General features: G+C 39.1%; 2 protein-coding genes across 3 annotated transcripts; one reads left to right on the forward strand and one right to left on the reverse strand.

The window, feature by feature from the left end:
* The first annotated feature begins 439 nt into the window (after positions 1-439).
* On the forward strand, positions 440-8498 carry mettl21a (methyltransferase 21A, HSPA lysine). Its single transcript, XM_022196607.2, has 3 exons — positions 440-829; positions 905-1016; positions 7476-8498. The coding sequence occupies exons 1-3, from the start codon at positions 656-658 to the stop codon at positions 7871-7873; spliced, it is 684 nt and encodes a 227-aa protein (XP_022052299.1). The 5' UTR covers positions 440-655; the 3' UTR covers positions 7874-8498.
* LOC110952860 (cyclic AMP-responsive element-binding protein 1) lies at positions 7954-16887 on the reverse strand. 2 transcript variants are annotated; one of them, XM_022196603.2, is made up of 8 exons: positions 16728-16887; positions 15670-15763; positions 15395-15541; positions 15150-15250; positions 14703-14842; positions 14107-14289; positions 13544-13697; positions 7954-10513 (listed from the first exon to the last, which is right to left on the reverse strand). In XM_022196603.2, exons 2-8 carry the CDS (start codon positions 15754-15756, stop codon positions 10369-10371), a joined length of 957 nt encoding a protein of 318 aa, XP_022052295.1. In that variant the 5' UTR covers positions 15757-15763; positions 16728-16887; the 3' UTR covers positions 7954-10368. The 2 variants fall into 2 exon arrangements, with proteins under 2 accessions (XP_022052295.1, XP_022052296.1); XM_022196604.2 differs by lacking the exon at positions 16728-16887 and adding an exon at positions 16555-16721.
* Between the last annotated feature and the right edge of the window lie 252 nt (positions 16888-17139).

Here is a 17139-nt window from a genome sequence, read left to right on the forward strand (position 1 = left end):
TGCAAACTCCACACAGAATGACCTCAGACCAGGAATCAAACCAACAGTGCTAATCACTCCATCACTGTGCACCCAGACTGCCCTTTTGTTTCAAGGAACTTTTTGTGGTTATCTTCGTGCTTAAAAAAGACCAGAAAGGCAAATTGGGTTCAGGAGAAACAATAGACAAAATCTGCATTCTGTAGTTTATTTTATTTTATTCTCTATTTTTACGTACAGAAACACAAATGAAAGGGAAACTATATTGCTGCTACGTATCGTTAGCTTTACACACCTGGTGGACTTCTTGTGAAAGTCCACGCCCCCGTCGTTGAGAAAAGCCTTGCAGATACGCCCATAGCAAAGACAGACTTTCCAATTGGTTAGCATTATAGAAGCGGTTACGTGATTGGTTGACAAGCTCATTGGCTGTCAAAAATGGGCTAATAAGGTTTGAAGAGACTCGCTATTCTTCTTACCAAAACAAGAGAATGGAGTCGTTAGCTCTGGGTGGTGAAGCTAAATATTGGGTTTATATGTTAAGGAAAATATAGACGATGAAAAAATGATAAAGAACACCGAAATTAATATGATGATTAGCTCCAGAAGATGGCGGTAGTGAAAAAAAATCAACTTTAAAACCCCGAAGAAGAAGAGCTGTACTGCGCATGGGTAAATGACACACGTAGCTATAATAGTTAATATGGCTCTGGTACCTTATGTTGAAAATTCGTTACCAGCGCTGTCCAAACTCCAAAATTCATCGGCACAGTTTCGGTTTGCAAATCACGACCTGCGTCTCGCACAGGACTGGAAAAAGCTCGGGGTGGCAGCAGTTGTGTGGGATGCGGTAAGTGGTAACAATATTCTGTGTTTAATATCTACTGCATGTTTGATTAAAATGCATATGGCGTTTGTTTTCCAGGCAATTGTCATGTGTATGTATCTGGAGATGGGGAAAGTGGACTTAAACGGGACGTTGGCAATTGAACTGGGCGCTGGCACTGGGCTGGTGGGCATTGTAGCAGCACTGCTGGGTAAGTATATCATTATTAACCATTTACAAGTCTTCTGAAATAGATTGAAGGGCATCATAGTCGTAGATTTCAGAGGGGATGCAGGGGATATGTAGAACATTTGTCCCTCCCACCTCACTGTGCCTGAATTTTGTGTTTTCTCTACACAACTAAAGGCTTCTGCACCACGCATAAAAATTAATCAGAATACAAGAATTTACGAGTTTGATACTTGAAACTTGGAAGTTGTGAGCATCAAACATCACTTAATGTACTGTGCTACAATTTAAAATTATGTTAAAATAGTGCATGTAGATTGTATAAGAGAAGCAACAACATAAATCAAAAGTAGACCAATGATAAGCCTGACTGCTTATCAGATCTGATATTTAGCATTTTTCTGATTATCTATCTATCTATCTATCTATCTACCCAGAGCTTGCCAAGGGAATATTATTCATACCGCTGGCAAATTTTGACTTAGTTACTTTTATTCAAACAGCAAGTTTGTTTTTTTGTTTTTTGCCTGGAAATGGCACAGGTTTCTCTCAAAAATAATAAAATGATGTACAAGAGCCATCATTGTGGAAAAAATATTCCTCAGCTTTTATTTACATTTGAACAAAAATGACTTGTTCAAAATTATTCATCCCCATCTCAGTAATCGATAGAAAAGCCTTTATTGGCTATTACAGCAATCAAATGCTTCCTGTAATTGCTGACCAGCTTTTTGCATGTCTCCACTGGTATTTATGCCTAGCTCCAACTCTTTCAGGTTGGAGGTTCTCCTTGCTGTCACCCTGATCTTTAGCTCCCTCCACAGATTCTCAATTGGATTCAAGTCAGGACTTCGGCTAGGCCACTCCAAAACATTAATGTTTTTTTCTGATAACCATTTTTTCTCCATTTTTGCTGTGTGTTTTGGGTCTTTGCTGTGCTGAAATGTCCAGTGGTGCCCAAGGTCAAGTTTCTCTGCACACTACCCGATGTTGTTGAGAATCCTCTAAGATTTTTACACAGTATGGAATGTCTTGTATTTTTGAATAATATTTGGCACTGTAGCCACTGGAACTTGAAAACACTTAGATATGGCTTTATAGCCTTTTTCTGACTTGTGAGAACTGCTGTTTTTCACCTGTTGAGTTGATTAAAACAGTTGTTTACAGTGAAAAAGAGTAATTTTATGCTTTAGAACAGCTTGGATTATTTGGAATGGTATAGGACCTTGGATTTCTCCATAGACTCTGACAGTTTTATATATGTATATATATATATATATATATATATATATACACACACACACACACACACACACAGTGCCTTGTGAAAGTATTCGGCCCCCTTGAACTTTTCAACCTTTCGCCACATTTCAGGTTTCAAACATAAAGATATAAAATTTTAATTTTTTGTCAAGAATCAACAACAAGTGGGACACAATCGTGAAGTGGAACGAAATTTATTGGATATTTTAAACTTTTTTAACAAATAAAAACCTGAAAAGTGGGGCACGCAATATTATTCGGCCCCCTTGCATTAATACTTTGTAGCGCCACCTTTTGCTGCAATTACAGCTGCAAGTCGCTTGGGGTATGTCTCTATCAGTTTTGCACATCGAGAGACTGAAATTCTTGCCCATTCTTCCTTGCAAAACAGCTGGAGCTCAGTGAGGTTGGATGGAGAGCGTTTGTGAACAGCAGTCCTCAGCTCTGCTCACAGATTCTCGATTGGATTCAGGTCTGGACTTTGACTTGGCCATTCTAACACCTGGATACGTTTATTTGTGAACCATTCCATTGTAGATTTGGCTTCATGTTTTGGATCATTGTCCTGTTGGAAGATAAATCTCCGTCCCAGTCTCAGGTCTTTTGCAGACTCCAACAGGTTTTTTTCCAGAATGGTCCTGTATTTGGCTCCATTCATCTTCCCATCAATTGTAACCATCTTCCCTGTCCCTGCTGAAGAAAAGCAGGCCCAAACCATGAGGCTGCCACCACCATGTTTGACAGTGGGGATGGTGTGTTCAGGGTGATGAGCTGTGTTGCTTTTACGCCAAACATATGGTTTTGCATTGTGGTCAAAAAGTTTGATTTTGGTTTCATCTGACCAGAGCACCTTCTTCCACATGTTTGGTGTGTCTCCCAGGTGGCTTGTGGCAAACGTCAAACGAGACTTTTTATGGATATCTTTGAGAAATGGCTTTCTTCTTGCCACTCTTCCATAAAGGCCAGATTTGTGCAGTGTACGATTGATTGTTGTCCTATGGACAGACTCTCCCACCTCAGCTGTAGATCTCTGCAGTTCATCCAGAGTGATCATGGGCCTCTTGGCTGCATCACTGATCAGTCTTCTCCTTGTTCGAGGTGAAAGTTTAGAAGGACAGCCGGGTCTTGGTAGATTTGCAGTGGTCTGATACTCCTTCCATTTCAATATGATTGCTTGCACAGTGCTCCTTGAGATGTTTAAAGCTTGGGAAATCTTTTTGTATCCAAATCCGGCTTTAAACTTCTCCACAACAGTATCTCGGACCTGCCTGGTGTGTTCCTTGGCCTTCATGATGCTCTCTGCACTTTAAACAGAACCCTGAGACTATCACAGAGCAGGTGCATTTATACAGAGACTTGATTACACACAGGTGGATTCTATTTATCATCATCAGTCATTTAGGACAACATTGGATCATTCAGAGATCCTCACTGAACTTCTGGAGTGAGTTTGCTGCACTGAAAGTAAAGGGGCCGAATAATATTGCACACCCCACTTTTCAGTTTTTTATTTGTTAAAAAAGTATAAAATATCCAATAAATTTCATTCCACTTCACGATTGTGTCCCACTTGTTGTTGATTCTTGACAAAAAAATTACAATTTTATATCTTTATGTTTGAAGCCTGAAATGTGGCGAAAGGTTGAAAAGTTCAAGGGGGCCGAATACTTTCACAAGGCACTGTATATACACACGTGGACAAAATTGTTGGTACCCCTCAGTTAAAGAAGGAAAAACCCACAATTCTCACTGAAATCACTTGAAACTCACAAAAGTAACAATAAATAAAAATTTATTGAAAATTAAATAATCAAAATCAGCCATCACTTTTGAATTGTTGATTAACATAATTATTTAAAAAAAACAAACTAATGAAATAGGGCTGGACAAAAATGATGGTACCCATAACTTAATATTTTGTTGCACAACCTTTTGAGGCAATCACTGCAATTAAACGATTTCTGTATTTGTCAATGAGCGTTCTGCAGCTGTCAACAGGTATTTTGGCCCACTCCTCATGAGCAAACAGCTCCAGTTGTCTCAGGTTTGATGGGTGTCTTCTCCAAATGGCATGTTTCAGCTCCTTCCACATATGTTCAATGGGATTCAGATCTGGGCTCATAGAAGGCCACTTTAGAATAGTCCAACGCTTTTCTCTCAGCCATTCTTGGGTGTTTTTGGCTGTGTGTTTTGGATGGTTGTCCTGTTGGAAGACCCATGACCTGCGACTGAGACCAAGCTTTCTGACACTAGGCAGCACATTTCTCTCCAGAATGCCTTGATAGTCTTCAGATTTCATCGTACCTTGCACACTTTCAAGACACCCTGTGCCAGATGCAGCAAAGCAGCCCCAAAACATTACTGAGCCTCCTCCATGTTTCACCGTAGGGACAGTGTTCTTTTCTTCGTATGCTTGGTTTTTGAGTCTATGAACATAGAGTTGATGTGCCTTACCAAAAAGCTCCAGTTTGGTCTCATCTGTCCAAAGGACATTCTCCCAGAAGCTTTGTGGCTTGTCAACATGCATTTTTGCAAATTCCAGTCTCGCTTTTTTATGAGTTTTTTTCAGCAGTGGTGTACTCCTTGGTCGTCTCCCGTGAAGTCCACTTTGGCTCAAACGACGACGAATGGTGCGATCTGACACTGATGTACCTTGGCCTTGGAGTTCACCTTTAATTTCTTTGGAGGTTGCTCTGGGCTCTTTGGATACAATTCCAACGATCCGTCTCTTCAATTTGTCATCAATTTTCCTCTTGCGGCCACGTCCAGGGAGGTTGGCTACTGTCCCGTGGGTCTTGAACTTCTGAATAATATGAGCCACTGTTTTCACAGGAACTTCAAGCTGTTTAGAGATGGTCTTATAGCCTTTACCTTTAAGATGTTTGTCTATCATTTTTTTTCGGATGTCCTGGGACAATTCTCTCCTTCGCTTTCTGTTGTCCATGTTCAGTGTGGTACACACCTTTTCACCAAACAGCAGGGTGACTACTTGTCTCCCTTTAAATAGGCAGACTGACTGATTATGAGTTTGGAAACACCTGTGATGTCAATTAAATGACACACCTGAGTTAATCATGTCACTCTGGTCAAATAGTTTTCAATCTTTTATAGAGGTACCATCATTTTTGTCCAGGCCTGTTTCATTAGTTTGTTTTTTTAAATAATTATGTTAATCAACAATTCAAAAGTAATGGCTGTTTTTGATTATTTAATTTTCAATAAATTTTTATTTATTGTTACTTTTGTGAGTTTCAAGTGATTTCAGTGAGAATTGTGGGTTTTTCCTTCTTTAACTGAGGGGTACCAACAATTTTGTCCACGTGTGTATATAGTCATGGAAAAAAAACATCAGACCACACATGTTTTCTTCAATTGCTTTTTCATTTTAGTGCCTTGTACCACGAAAGGTATATTACCCAAAGAATACAATGAACATGACAAAAAAATGCAGTGTATTCCCAGGGTAAATAAGAGGTCATTCTGTCATAAGCAGCACTGCACATGCAAAGGCCTAGAATGGTTTCCTGCTTACAATAAAGCTGTAGCACAACTCAGAAGTAGTCAGCTCTCACATAATACCTAAAACAAAGGCATTATGTGAAGCCACAAAGGCAGCCAGCTTGGCACTGCTGGAAATTGGCGTGAGGTAGTGAAAAACTGAAGATCTCCAAGACAGCCGTTCATTACACCAAGAAAGCACAAGCCGAACATGATACTACCAAATTGCTAGCTGGTCATGGTAGGAAGTGTCCTTTCTACCCCATGAGATGACCGTGCACTCATCCATTCCTAGAGAAATGTAACTCGTTCGGCAAAGACAGTTTGAAATTCACTTCTTGAAGCCGGTCTGAAGCCACACAGATCACGGAAGAAGCCCTTCATCAACGAAAGGCAGAGGATGGGGATCACAAGGATTGGACTGTTGATGATTGGGCTAAGGTTCTCTTCAGTGAATAATCCAATTTTCAATTAATGCCCACTCCAGCCAACTTACTGGTTTGGAGGAAGCCTGGGGATCCTGCAAACCAGACTGTCTTGCCCCTGCAGTAGAACATGGGGGTGGATCACAACATTAGAACCACGCCTTGTCCTGCTCAATCACCAGATCTAAATCCAATTGAATAGCTATTGATGTAAGAGCTAAAGTGATTTTGATTATTATCAAGAAAACCATGGAAAATGGCTAGATATCAGCTCTTAAATTAAACTCTTATTAACCTGTTGTAGTTATTATATTTGCCCAAACAAATATACCTTTAGATGTACCAGGCATTTAAATAAACAAGAAACTGAAGGAAAGAAGGGCGGTCTAAAAATTTTTTTTAAGTAGATTCTTGTCAAAATAAATGCAGTTCTTATTCTTTCTGGAATTGCCACTCACATGCAAGATGATTTGTTACATGTCACGGTTAATAATAGCCTAAGAACACTTCAGGATAAAAAAAAAATCTCTTGCAATTAAACATCAGTAAAACATTATATTAACAAAAGTATTGCAAATACATTTTATGCTTCAGTGTGTGTTATTTCATCTTTTCAGACCAAGGTATTAAATTGTGCTGTGCATGCATGTTGGTTGCAAATATCAGTTATTTTTCTATTTGATTACTAATAATCAGCCACTGTATAGGCCCTAACAAAACAAAACTGCAAAAAGCCATGTGTGCCTTTTCAGCATCAGTTTATGGTTAGCAAAATTTAGGCACAAGGTGACAATTCATATTCTCTTTCATATATAATGCAGTAATTCTCTCAGGCACTCTGTATTGCCTTCAAATATTTATTCTTCTATAATTCAGCTCTTTTTATTCAGAATTATCCTTGCTGATTCAACACGCATATAAGCTCTGACATCTGTCATCTTTTCCATCTTTTGTTTGAGGGAATTACCTCTTCAATTGTATGGCAAATGGCACTTTTTTCTGTCAATGACAGATTCATTCAGTTTTAATGAATTTATTCACCCCATGACTTTAACAACTCAGATTTAAAACCTACATATTTAGAACACATGTTCTTGTGTGTTTTGGGATGTTTTTTCCGAAATAACAGACAGCTGTGTTACGGATGTTGACTGAAAGCAAGAATACAACACATATTGACCGTAACTAATGAAATCATTGATCAAATCTAGAGATTGGGAACTTGTTACAGCCTCTAACCTGCCCCTGTGAATCTTCATCTATGCTTATTAGTGCCACGTTCTTGATTTTACCAGGTGCCAAAGTGACCATCACCGACAGAGAACCTGCCCTGGACTTCCTTTCTGCGAATGTAAAGGCAAACCTGCCCACTGACTACCAGAGATCAGTGGTTGTGTCAGAGCTGACCTGGGGTAAGGGCCTTGAGCGCTACCCATCTAGCGGATTTGATCTGGTTCTGGGAGCAGACATTGTTTACCTGGAGGACACATTTGTGCCTCTGCTGCAGACTCTGGAGCACTTGTGTTCGGACACCACCGTGGTGCTGCTGGCCTGCAAGATCCGCTATGAGCGAGATACAAACTTTTTGAGCATGCTCAAGCTGCGGTTCAAAGTCGAAGAAGTATACTATGAGAAGCAAAGGGACATCTATGTATATAAAGCTTGCAAACTGCCACATAGGAGGGACTTGTGACAACTTGGCATCCTAACTTGTCTGCGTTCTTTCACCTGCCTTCGGATTTACTGTTTCCACATAAGAATGAAATGAAAGAGTATCAGAAAGACATTTATTAACAGCTGCCAAAAATGTAATATTTGAAAAGCTCTAACATAATGCACTGTATCATACAAGTTGGTGCTGACATTTAGAAATTGTGAATAAAAATTAATGAAAACCAACATTTCAAAAAAAGAAAAAGCGTACTATTTAATGACAATACACAATACCTAAAGAATACATTGTAGCATTCCATTATAATGAAAATATCCATTTTGTTCACTGTGAAGTTTTTTTCCTGTTTTTTTGATTCGGTCACACTATTGCAGTGTTTGTTAGGTAAAATGGTGAGATTTGACGCTCCATAAAATTAATAACATTTTGTCAAATGCATGCTAATACCTTGATGATTAATGAGCAACATAACACTCATGGACACTTGATAATTACAGGTTAATAGTGTAGTCTCAAGTAAAATTTATAGAGGCCTCTCAGCAGGCTTTGTCTGGTAGAGCTGTGCTGAGATTCTTCTGTTAAATCGTGATTGTAAATGCAAAGAAAGTGCGCATGACACTTTGTATTAAACAGATTTTGGAGACAGGCTCTGCTGAACAGTTGTTTCTCTTTTTAATTACATGCATAGACTGTATATTAAAAAAAATGGATGTAGCCAACCTGATGTCATCAATTGGTTAGTGGACTATAGTTTTGAAGCCGCGAGTTTGGAATTGCCAATTTGGTCTTTTGAAACAGACAAGTTTTAAGCAAATGGTAAATCAGACAGCTCTGTGTACAATTTACACAACATCACGCTGTATCATAGGAAACTTTAAAATAACAAATGAGGCCATAAAATAATCAGGAAAATGTTTACTACAGTATTAAATCACATAAGAAGTAGGATCGCTTTCTATACAACTTTTATACAATCCGACTTCTTTTTCAAACCAGAGTAGTCATCCCCTGCTGGCCATTAGAAATAATCCAGGTTTAACTCACTTCCGCATTGGCTATGTCCATCTTTCCATCTTATAAATGCAGTCTATGGTTACACACAAGTTAAATAAAACAGGACAGTATATTACACTAGCATAGCCAGTGACCTGTTATTCCAGTGAAATGCCTTGCGTCTCCAAAATGTGCTTAGAAATATGCAGATAAATTCTTTCACTGCATAACACTTAAGGCTCATTACTTTGCTTTTGTTCCAAAAGAATCTGTCAATAAAATTAACTTTTTTTTTTTTTAAAAATGGATTGAAAAATCCATAATACAAAAATACAGATGAAAATCATAATTTTAAAATACCACTTTTAGCAAATGGCAGCAGGTTAGCCATTTTGGCTAACACATTTTCTGACAAATGAGCAACAGTTCAGTTCCATGTTTTTTCCTCATTTCTTGTGTTATTAGAGGCACATTATGTCAGAAGAGTAGGACTGTATTTGCTGCTAACAATGGACTTTTAGCAAGAACAATGTATTTAGCATGGGACTCCCAGGTTTTAAACAACTTTTTATCTTTTCTTAACTCTGGGGAAGTTTTCATGGAGATGGGTAAAAATCAACATCAATGAGCCTTTGTAATATGTTTGGGAACATGCACCGGCCCACTTGAAGATATCAGAATTTTCCACTGTCTTGATTACTGTCTTTAAAGCTAAGAAACGCTAGAGACAACGTGCGTTTAAGAATTTGAGTTACATGCTTTCTAAATTCACTTCTTTCCAAGTTCCAGAGTTTATTCTCTGTGTTCTAAAAGCTGTAATTAATATAAAAAAACATTTTTTACAACCCAACTTGACAGTTATGTTTTTGTTCATGTCGTATAAAGGCAAAGTAATTTTAAGTAAAAAAAAAAAAAGTCAATGGCAGTAAGGAAGCATGTAACCAAAACACAGTTCAAAGATAAAATGTCCAAGACAGCCCGTCTACATTTCAAAGCATTAATAAGTAACAGATGTTAATGCAAGAGCGCAAGATACAAATACAAATGTTGCACACAAAGGTAACCTCTCCAAAGCGTCTCAGAGAGAAAAACTCTAAAAGTTCCATCATTGGTGACTATGGTTAGTTCCCTGTTGCTGGTGATGTTGCCCAGTTTGACCAGGCACCAGTGACTGGAATGCTTCCCTTGGCGGTGTCAAGACAAGAACAGCCAAAGAGTCCGTTCCACTGCTTCACCACAAAGACCCTGTATAGTTGTAGTCTCTTCCACCATCATTCTGAACACTGCCTCACTCTTTTATGGATAGCTGATGTGAAGAGGTCTTGTTGAAGTGGGGACTGGGCATGTTTTTTTTCCTATTCCTGGTGAGTCATTTCACAGATTTTCAGCAGTTTTTTTTTTTAAAAGAAAGCAAAATAGTAGAAAAGGAGGAGTGGCATCCAGATGTATGGCTCTATGCTGAGTCTCTGTACATGTTAACAGATGGGCACTTTCAAGCCCCTGGCAGGCGTTCAGTTACGTTTCTACTCAGATTTGTGGCAGTATAAGTCTTTGAGGGCTTTAAGTTCCTCAATGAGGGTTTTGTTCTGGTTCTCCAACACAGCCACACGGTTCTCAAGACACTTGACGTACTCCTTTTTCTTCCTACGGCACTCTCGGGCTGCCTCCCTGTGTGACAAAGAGCACATGTAAATGATGACTTAGAACAGTATTTATTTATTTTCTTTTTATTAGTTTGTTATTCCTCTGACCCAAAATGACAAAGTTTAGAAGTGCATAATGCCATAGTCACAGAGTTCAAAATTCAAAGTAAACAGTGGGTTGTACAGGGTTAATTGTGCTGTATAAATAACAGACTAGACTATGTTTCTTCTTCTGTGAAGACAATTAAATCATTAAATGTGATTATTTGAATGATGATCATAAATTAAAATTTCACGATTGCAACAGTTCTACAAGACAGTACAGTACAGCTGGAAGCCATTTTTAAAATATATTTATAGTCATATCATAAATAATATTGCAGTATCTTAACCTTTTTAGAGAACAGTTTGGCTCAACGTATGTGAATTTAAAAAGCCTACTCTTGATCCAGATGTTTTAGTTAACTATAGACCTACAGTACCTCACAAAAGTGAATACACCCCTCACATTTCTGCAAATATGTAATTATTTTCATGGGATAACACTGAAGAAATGGCACTTTGTTACAATGTAAAGCAGTCAGTGTACAGCTTGTACAGCAGTGTAAATTTACGGTCCCCTCAAAATAACTCAATACAGCCATTGTCAAAACTGCTCGCAACAAAAGTGAGTACACCCCTCAGTAAAAATGGAGATACTGCATATCCAACCCCCCATTTCTTTCTAAAATTCTTGAGAGAACTGTTGCAAATCAATTATGTGAACATTTAAAAAGGAATAGGTTATCTGAAGAGTTTCAGTGCTTATTTTGTTGAACCTTAGTGCGGCATTTGACACCATCGACCACAAACTTTTATTACAGTGACTAGAACATTCTATTGGCATTGAAGGGACAGCACTGGACTGGTTTGATCTTACTTATCAGACAGGTGCACGTCACAATGACTCTTAAGCATACTAAGATTAATCATGGAGTTCCTCAGGGTTCTGTCTTAAGACCCATAGTGTTCACATTATACATGCTTCCCTAAGGCAATAATATTAGGAAGCACTGTATTCATTTCCATTGTTATGCTGATGACACTCAGTTGTATTTATCTATGAAACCAGATGAAACTAATCAGCTTGCCAGACTGCAAGATTGGCTTATAGACATAAAGACATGGATGACCTGTAATTTTCTACAATCCCTGGCAAAAATTATGGAATCACCATTTTTGGAGGATGCTCATTCAATTGTTTAATACTGTAGAAAAAAAGTAGATCACAGACATGCCACAAAACAAAAGTCATTTAAAATGGCAACTTTCTGGCTTTAAGAAACATTAAAAGAAATCAAGAAAAAGAAGGTAGTCAATAACAATTGCTTTTTGAGATCAAGCAGAGGGAAAAAACTATGGTTGTACTACTAAATTCAGACCAGACTGAAATCATTGTATTTGGCCCCCAACATCTCAGAAACCCGCTTTCAAAGCATGTAACTACTCTGGATGGTTACACTTTGGCCTCCAGTACTACTGTTCAGACATATGGGTTCTGTAAAGCATCTTGAGATGACCTGAATTGTATTTGGTGCTAAATAAAAATTGAATTACTTCAATGTATTGCACTTTTTCCTTTGCCTGTTCAGCCAGTGTCACCCTGGCCTTCACCTGCATTCTGATCATCAGTTGTGTTTGTTAGACAATTTTGATTTTAAAATGATCATCTACAGATCACTTTAACTTCACGCACAGCAGCTAAATAGCGTCTGGTAGGGACAGACTGGTTGAGCCACAGACAAATGAAAGTAATACTTTTCACCACTACAGCTAACGCAGTAGCAACCTGCGCTGGTTAGACAAACACCCAAACAGCTTAATAATCATAATTCACTTGCACGTATGCGACCACTTAAAATATTAACTTGTACACTCCCCCCCCCAAAAAAAACGGCTGCATATGCAACCATTTTGGTCAGTCTGGACCACTGGTCTTGAAACTTAAGTTTGATTTGAATGTTTCTTTGGGAAAATTAAACAAATCTTAGCTTAAGCTTGTGATGGTTCATTAAAATAACCTTATCTTAAGTGTCTCCTTTGAAACTTGCAGAAAAAATAACTATTTTGCTGAATTATGGCATAACTGTGTCATACCACACAGAAGACATTTTAAGTTCCCTTTTCTTCGAGTGATGTTGCGCTGTTTCCATAGAAGTGTAGGACTTTATAGTGCGGTGAAAAATGAGCCCACAGGGAAAAAGAATTTGCCACCAGTAAGAACAAAGGATTAATTGTGTAATGAAGTTTGTGACAGGAAACTAATACTTAGGATGGACATGTACATACAAACAAAATGTGACCAAGTGTGGTGCAGAAGAAAAAATGGATTTTCTTTTATAAACAACTTTGTTTCAAATGAAGGACTTCATAAAACAGGGACTGAGTAAATCATGTTATAAAAATCAACAAAATAGATGCAATGAGAAAGCACAAGAGGCAGATAAAATATTCTGAACTGCATAATAATGGTTTAGTGAAGTTTTAAAACGCATGTTTTAGCACACTGACAAAAAGAAGATAAAAAAACACTTAAAAATAAGAGATCGAGCCATGATAGGCTGACTTTGTTGTGAGCATGTGAAAAGTAGCATTACCAGCATGCAGCCACAGCCACTGTAAGTGCATGCCCACAAAGGTGATCAAGTTGCTGTAATTAGGCATGAAGTGTCTTGACAGGCCCAGATTTTCAGTTTTCCAAATGTTTTTGGCTCACTGCCCCAGAAAAGAAAATAAAGAACTAGTTCATGCAGCATTAGAATGATGTCTCTGCCTCTGATCATCACTGAGAAGTTAGTCCAGTTATGGCAAGTTATGCCAAGTTCTACCTACCTGCCAAGAACTGCATACCCATCACAGAACCACATACAGCTGAATTGTAAACTACAAGACATTCTTCAGATATTTAGGGCAAAGCAGGGCTTTCAAACAATGCAATATTCTTTGTCAGACTCACCAATGACAAATCTTCCAGAGTCTACAGTTTTTAGACTTAAGAGTAAAACAATACACTTACCTGTTTTTCATCAGTCTGACCTCCCTTTTACGTGTGACTTCCTCAGTGGCTCCTGCTGTGCCCAGCGCAGGCGAGGTTGCCATGACGACCCCAGGAGTGATGGTGCTAGTGGGGGCAGTGCGGATTTGATATGCCTGGACGTCACCAGAGGCAGCTGACAGACAAATATGGAGAAACGCAGTACTTTGTATTAAGTAGCAGTGGTGGGAGAAGTATTGACATCCGTTACCTAAGTAAAGTAAAAGCTCTCACTGCAGAAATATGTCCCCTATGACTGTTACACCATTTACATTGAATCCTTCCGCTGGTATTACTCATGCAATTTTTTACTGTTGTAACTGGTTGAGGTGGAGCTAATTTTCAACTTTTTTTTTCATAGAACAGTACTTATTACATACTTTTATAGTGGGTTAATCTAATGACGATGTTCTCCATTACTTGACTGATTGTTTGGTTTGTCAAGAAATTTAAAACATTTTGTGTTTGCTGTTACTGTATTGCTAAATTCATGCATTCATTCAATGCAGTTTAAATGGAAATTTATGCCAAAAATATTTTCCCACCTTGTACAACCACTTGGTTGCTGGGCACTAGGATCTGCTGACCATCACTGGTTTGAGCATACTGTAGGATGGTGGCTCCAGGCTGGGCTGCAGCAGCGTTTGCCATGGCGAGTGTCTGCAGACCCTGCACTCCATCTGTGCCATTATTGGCCAGCTGAATGGCCCCACCTTGAGTAATGGCAACTGCAGAGGGACATCTCTGGGTGTTAGAATGATGTCAAATGTCCTGTTCTCCATATAAAGTACATCAGACATGAGTACAGCAGAGACGAGTAATCATAAATTGAAGCTTCAAAGTGCACTTTTTTTCTATAGTGTACAAATTCATCTTATATTTCTGTACTGTCTTCATGTGGCAAATCAATTTGTCAGAGGCTTTGATGTGTCTAAAACAAACTGCTCAGTTTGTTGATAATCATTCTTGGTGTGATAAAAGCCAATAACATAAAAATTTAGACTCAAAACCACATCTGCTTGTCAAGACTTTGCTGCTATATTGAATTTGCTTCAGCACAGACGATGTGCAATTCTTGACTGCAGTAACACCTACATATTTCAACAAAAACCACAAACTTCCTGTATCAAAAAGTACTTACTGTACTGGCCACTGCTGGTCTGATAGATGGGAGTGGGCATGGTGACTGTGGTGATTGCAGGGGCTGAGTCATCTTCTGACTTCTCTTCCTCAATTCGAGGGACCGCCGGAGCGTCTGATGATAAGTCATTCAGAATCTTCCTGTCGAGGATAACAATCACAGAAAAATTTTGGCATTCAACTCATAAATAACCTGTCAAATTATCAAATTTCTCCCAAATCATGTGACCTGTTTGTCATTTATACACTGCAAACACAGGCCTCTGGTTTCTTTGGAAGCAGTTAAAAGTGAAGCCATTGTTCTTAACATTGTTCTAAAATCAGCTGAAAAAAATAGAATAGCAGTAATCAGTGTCTTCCAGACTCAGGTGTGATACAGACAAAAGACCAAAAACAATAAAACATAAATGGAACTCTAAATTCTATTTGTATAAGATGTCACACAGACCTGTAAGAAGGCCTTCTGGACAGAATCTCTCTCCTTTTCTGAGAATCTGTCACACTGTCTACGGATTCCTGAGAGTCCTCACTCTCACCAACAGTCGAAATCTACAAGTGAATAAACATCAGAATACTTTCATTTCAACAATGGTCTCAAGAAACTCCTTTAAAGAAGAAAAATTAACAATTTCTTTCGCTGTGGTATGCAAACTAACTATGCTTACGTCAAAACTTCTATCATCTTTCTCTCACCTGTACTGTCTGAACTTGTGGTGACTGGATGACAGAAGGCTGAGCAGCTTGGATCACCCCGTGCACCTGGACTGTTTGACCGTTCGGTAACTGCACTAGGGTGACTGTGGGACTACTGCATGTCACCTGGCCTGCTGCTATGGACGCCTACAACCACAACAACACTCAATCATACATCGTATGTGTGTCAAGTTACTAAAACTCCCCAGGAATGGTCATTGCTTTGATTTTCTGAATTGTGCAAAGTCTAAATTGACCATGAAAGTAAGAATTACCTGTGCCAGTGTAATCTGTTGGGTCTCAGATTCAGAGACTGCTGTTTCACCACTTTGCTGTGTGTCTGCACCAGCCTCCATGGTCATTTAAAATCTGAGGGAAAAAAAACGCTTCATTTGCATCCGTGACATCATGCTTTAAACTGTACTTTGCAGCACAAACACAGAAAAAGTGGTCTACGGTGGACAGCAGACACTTTGATGGAGGTTGTGCCTCATTCACAACTTACTTGCTTGGCGTCTTAAAGAAGGGTGTGGCTTTGCTTAACATGCTAGCTCGTTCATTAATAAAATTGTCTCCTTGTAGAAACCATATGGATATTTGCTTGTCGAATAATTTTAAAACATACAGAAGTGATAATAAGAACCTAACATGCTCGCTGTTTCCATAAAACGCTGAAGGCTAAAACCAAAGCAATGCGAAGTTGTGGATAACTTACAGTTAGCATTTAGGTTAGCTAGCAGATTGAGCTTCATTGCTTCGGTTAGCATGCTAACAAGCTAATGGGAATGCATTAAATATTAGCCATTTCAGGAGCAATTTATTTGACATGTATCGAGGTTCTGAATCCCAAATTTTAATAACTAGCGTCACAGTTTGGCGCTTTCCTTAACACTCAATTGCAGTGCGGGCTAATGTTGCACTGACTGACACCGTTAAGTTGCTAGCTGAGAGCTTGTATGGAGGGAAATGCCTGCATACATTGTAAGCCACTTTTCTTTCCAAGAAGGACACCCCACTTTCACTAACTAGTTTGTTCGCTTAATTTAAGTTTAACATGGGTTTTACGTCAATCAGCAACAGCTTTATAAGGCTAACTGCTTCAGTAACTTATTTCTAAGCAGTTCATTAAAAAAGATTCAAGCCCACTCCCACATTAATACCTATGTCTCAGTTGTGTTGCGAGCCTGCGAGCCTTGCAGAGACTGACTCATTTTGTGAGCCTCTGCAACGCCGCCATGATCTCTTTGTTGGCTCTGTGCGGATATTGGGCGCAAAAAACCTCTCTGGGCAGCCATCTATCTGTTTAGCAAACATCGGATGCGTATCCTCTTACCAACACGGACTCGCTTCGTCACTCCCGGGTCTACGGAGCTCCACTTTTATTCAGACCGACACGTAAGAGACCGCGTCAGGCTACACCTCCGTCGCGTCACCGAGAACAACAACACGGAGAGGAGGACGAGGGAGACGACGACAGCGAAAATCTGCTCTGCCGAAAGGACTCGAGTGAGCACGGGGAGGAACGGAAGCTCACGAGAACTGCCGAGGAAAATGGAGAAAAGCACGGAGATAGCCGAGGAGAAAGCTTGACATCCTGAAACTTAACTGAGCATGCGCGGGGTTGTGTAATCTACATTTAACGCGTAAAATTATGTATGTATGTATGTATGTATCTATCTATCTATCTATCTATCTATCTATCTATCTATCTATCTATCTTGGTTTGAAAAAAGTGTACTGCATAA

This window comes from Acanthochromis polyacanthus, chromosome 22 (genome assembly GCF_021347895.1).
Source record: "Acanthochromis polyacanthus isolate Apoly-LR-REF ecotype Palm Island chromosome 22, KAUST_Apoly_ChrSc, whole genome shotgun sequence".
NCBI lineage: Eukaryota > Metazoa > Chordata > Actinopteri > Pomacentridae > Acanthochromis > Acanthochromis polyacanthus.